We start from the raw sequence: 3196 nt of genomic DNA, 5'->3' as shown, positions 1-3196 counted from the left end.
CTGGCTTGTGAAACCTGCTGAGAAAAAAATCCAAATTCTTAGACATATTTAAACTTGAAAAAAAGAAAGAAAGAAAAAAGAGTAACGCAATAGTTACTTTAACTGGTAAATAGTTACTTTTATAGTGGAGTAATTCAGTTACTAACTCAGTTAGTTTTTGGGAGAAGCAACTAGTAACTATAACGAATTGCTTTTTTAAAGTAACATGCCCAACACTGCTGATCAGTAGAGTATGGCTCAGGCCAAGTAGCAATCAATCAAGGACAAGTTTGTCCTTATCATGCTATTGTTGTGACTGCTGTCCAGAAGGAGTGAACTGGTCGACAGACCCAAGTGGCATGCATATAATTATCTGTGCTACCCAGTGTGCATTGTGAGCAGGTTTCTGTGTCAGCCAATCCCATTTTAAACATTTTACTCTGAGTGATGTGGGTTCTGTGGATGGTTTTATATTGTATAAGTTGTAAATTTCTGTTAGTTGTCAGAGAGAAGCTGTTGTTATTGATTTGTATCCAGAAGTTGGGGTTGGGAGAGAGAGCCAAGTCATTTTCCCATTTTGTGGTTGGGAGTGTTATGGAGGTGTCTGAAATGGATATATGTTCATGAGGTTTTGAGGTGACTTTTTTTTTTTTTGTTTAGTTTTGGATTTTCATAGTCTCGTTGCTTAGTTGGGATGTCTGTAATGTGTCTGTTGGTGTTCATTTTGGATTTAATTGTAGATTTAGTAGGATAGTATCCACAATGGATGGCAAAAGCACTATCCACCTAAAGTTCTGTTCGCTGCTGCTGCTGCTGCTAGCTAGAGGGTGATGACAGAGAGCGTCCTCTTCTGGCTAGCTAATGTTAACTTACATGAACATTTACCACCTGAGAAAAAAGCTATGTGTTGTGTTCAAATATTGTCACATCAATGAAAAACCCAAGCACCGATCAAAAAGTAGCCCAATGCAGACAGTGGGTCCATCATTAATTGAACCTGACCCAAATATTGCTTGTAAAGGCTTGAGTTGGGTATCCACACTCTACTGCTCAGCACCAAACAGCAGACAGACACGGTTAGAGACTAGCTGGTGAACACAGTGGAGCATTTAGCAGCTAAAAAGGGACAGATATTTCCCTTAGGAGTTGGTGGAGACTAAAAGAGCTAAAGAGAGTCAATATATGGACTGTCATTCATCAAATGAATGATTATGTTGCTTCGCACCTGCTGAATGTTTAAATTAGCAACTGTTGGCTAACAAGTTCACTACATCAACTTAAAAGTTGACTCAATCTATCAGTGTTGTGTTCAAAGCTTTCCCCGAGTTGGTCAAAGAAAAATCAGTTAATGCAGGTTTAAGCTAACATTGACCCACATGACATACAATACACAAACTTTCTTACACACTGTTTGCAATATTTGAAAATGAAAATAACTGATGATGCTGTGATTTGTCATCGTTGCCCCTATAAAGTCTCCATACACAGTCCTCTCTCAGAGGGAGCTCAGCAGAAGCCATTCATCCATAGAACTGTGTGCCACAGTTGTAACTGCAGGGATGGTTTGGTAATGTCAGGTATTGCATATGCTTGTTTTGTGTGTGTGATTCTATCAAATTTATTGTGGGTACAAGTGATATTACACTTACATGTATTGTTTTTGGTTTAATCAGCTAAAATTCTACCAGTTGCAGCTGTGAGGTTGTTAAAATTGAAGATATTTTGATCTTTGTGCAACAAAAAAAACTGTGCATCCAACTTATACAAACACAGTATTTTAGATTACACTGACAGACACAGTTTAGTCACATTAAAGTTCTTTCATTTTGGATCTGTCTTTAGAGCTACAATACATGAGTTTGGGCCCTGTCTAAAACCCTTGAAAAGCTTTTTTTTTTTTTTTTTTTTTTTTTAAACAGAGAAATATATGGCAGCCAATAACGTTAATGGCAGTGAATCCTCAGTGTACACGATCAGTGATCGGGTCATTTTAGTTCAAGTTTTTGTGTCAGTTTTTCTTTTCATCAACTTTTTGATGATCACAACTTTCTTGATGAAAGATTTCTTCTACACAACCGTGCGCTACATCTTATTTGCTACAGCACTACTGTCTGATTGTCTGTTTTTAGTCATGACTGATACCCTGCTCATTATGTCCTATTTTCGGTATACCATAAAAATGTGGTTGTGTCTTATTATGTATATTGTTTTGTCTCTGTGCACTTTTGTCACACCAGTTACTCTGACAGCAATGACTCTGGAGCGCTATGTGGCAATTTGCATGCCCCTGCGCCATGGACAGTTGTGCTCCACACACAGAGCTCTGCACTGTATCCTGGTAATTCATGGCCTCAGCTGTGTACCCTGTATTGTTTACCTCTCTATTTTCTTTGCATTTACGACCCACAGCCTCTATACCAAGAGCAGACTGTGCTCCGTGGAAGTGTTCATCTCCCACAAGTGGCAGGGTCATCTTAGGGCAGCTATAAGTCAGTTTTACTTCTTGATTATGTGTATTGCTATTGTTTTCTCCTATGTTAAAATAATGAAAGTGGCCAAAACGGCATCAGGAGAGAATAAAAAGTCAACATGGAAAGGACTCCGAACAGTAATTCTTCATGCTTTCCAGCTGCTGCTCTGTCTCATCCAGCTGTGGTGTCCATTCATAGAAGCTGCTGTACTTCAGATTAATTTAAGGTTATACATTGATGTCAGGTACTTTAATTACATTACTTTTATTCTTGCCCCGAGATGTCTGAATCCTCTCATTTATGGTGTCAGAGATGAAAAGTTTTTTCATGCACTAAAATGCTATGCTCTCTGTGGCTTGTTTAAGAAACAATCATCATTTATTTGATTGATGAATTATTGTTATGATGTTACACTATATGTAATATATACCATATTTAAATGTGTTTATTTGGATGTCATTCTCTGTGCATGTGCACATGTGTGATCATATTGTACTGATGAATATTCAATCCCATTCCCTGTAATTTTACTAACATTAAAGTGACCCATACAACCTTCTCTGTTTCATCCCTTGATTGATTTTAATTTGATATGACTTCAGATCAGCAACAAACAAAACACCAATCCTGTTACAAATGGTTACAAAACATACAATTTCAGGAGAATTTCAAAGTCAAGGACACATTTATTTCTATAGCACATTTAAAAAGACAGAAGTCACCAAAGTGCTTTACAAGAACACTGT

The 3196-nt window shown here is 37.5% G+C and overlaps 1 protein-coding gene across 1 annotated transcript; it reads left to right on the top strand.

Annotated features, from left to right (window-relative positions):
- The first annotated feature begins 1906 nt into the window (after positions 1-1906).
- LOC125889041 (odorant receptor 131-2-like) lies at positions 1907-2836 on the top strand. Its single transcript, XM_049576692.1, has one exon. It carries the CDS (start codon positions 1907-1909, stop codon positions 2834-2836), a length of 930 nt encoding a protein of 309 aa, XP_049432649.1.
- The last annotated feature ends 360 nt before the right edge of the window (positions 2837-3196 follow it).

Source organism: Epinephelus fuscoguttatus, linkage group LG5, assembly GCF_011397635.1.
Source record: "Epinephelus fuscoguttatus linkage group LG5, E.fuscoguttatus.final_Chr_v1".
NCBI classification, from domain to species: domain Eukaryota; kingdom Metazoa; phylum Chordata; class Actinopteri; order Perciformes; family Serranidae; genus Epinephelus; species Epinephelus fuscoguttatus.
Note: the sequence above shows the minus strand (reverse complement) of the source record. Positions and strands in the feature narration are given on the sequence as shown.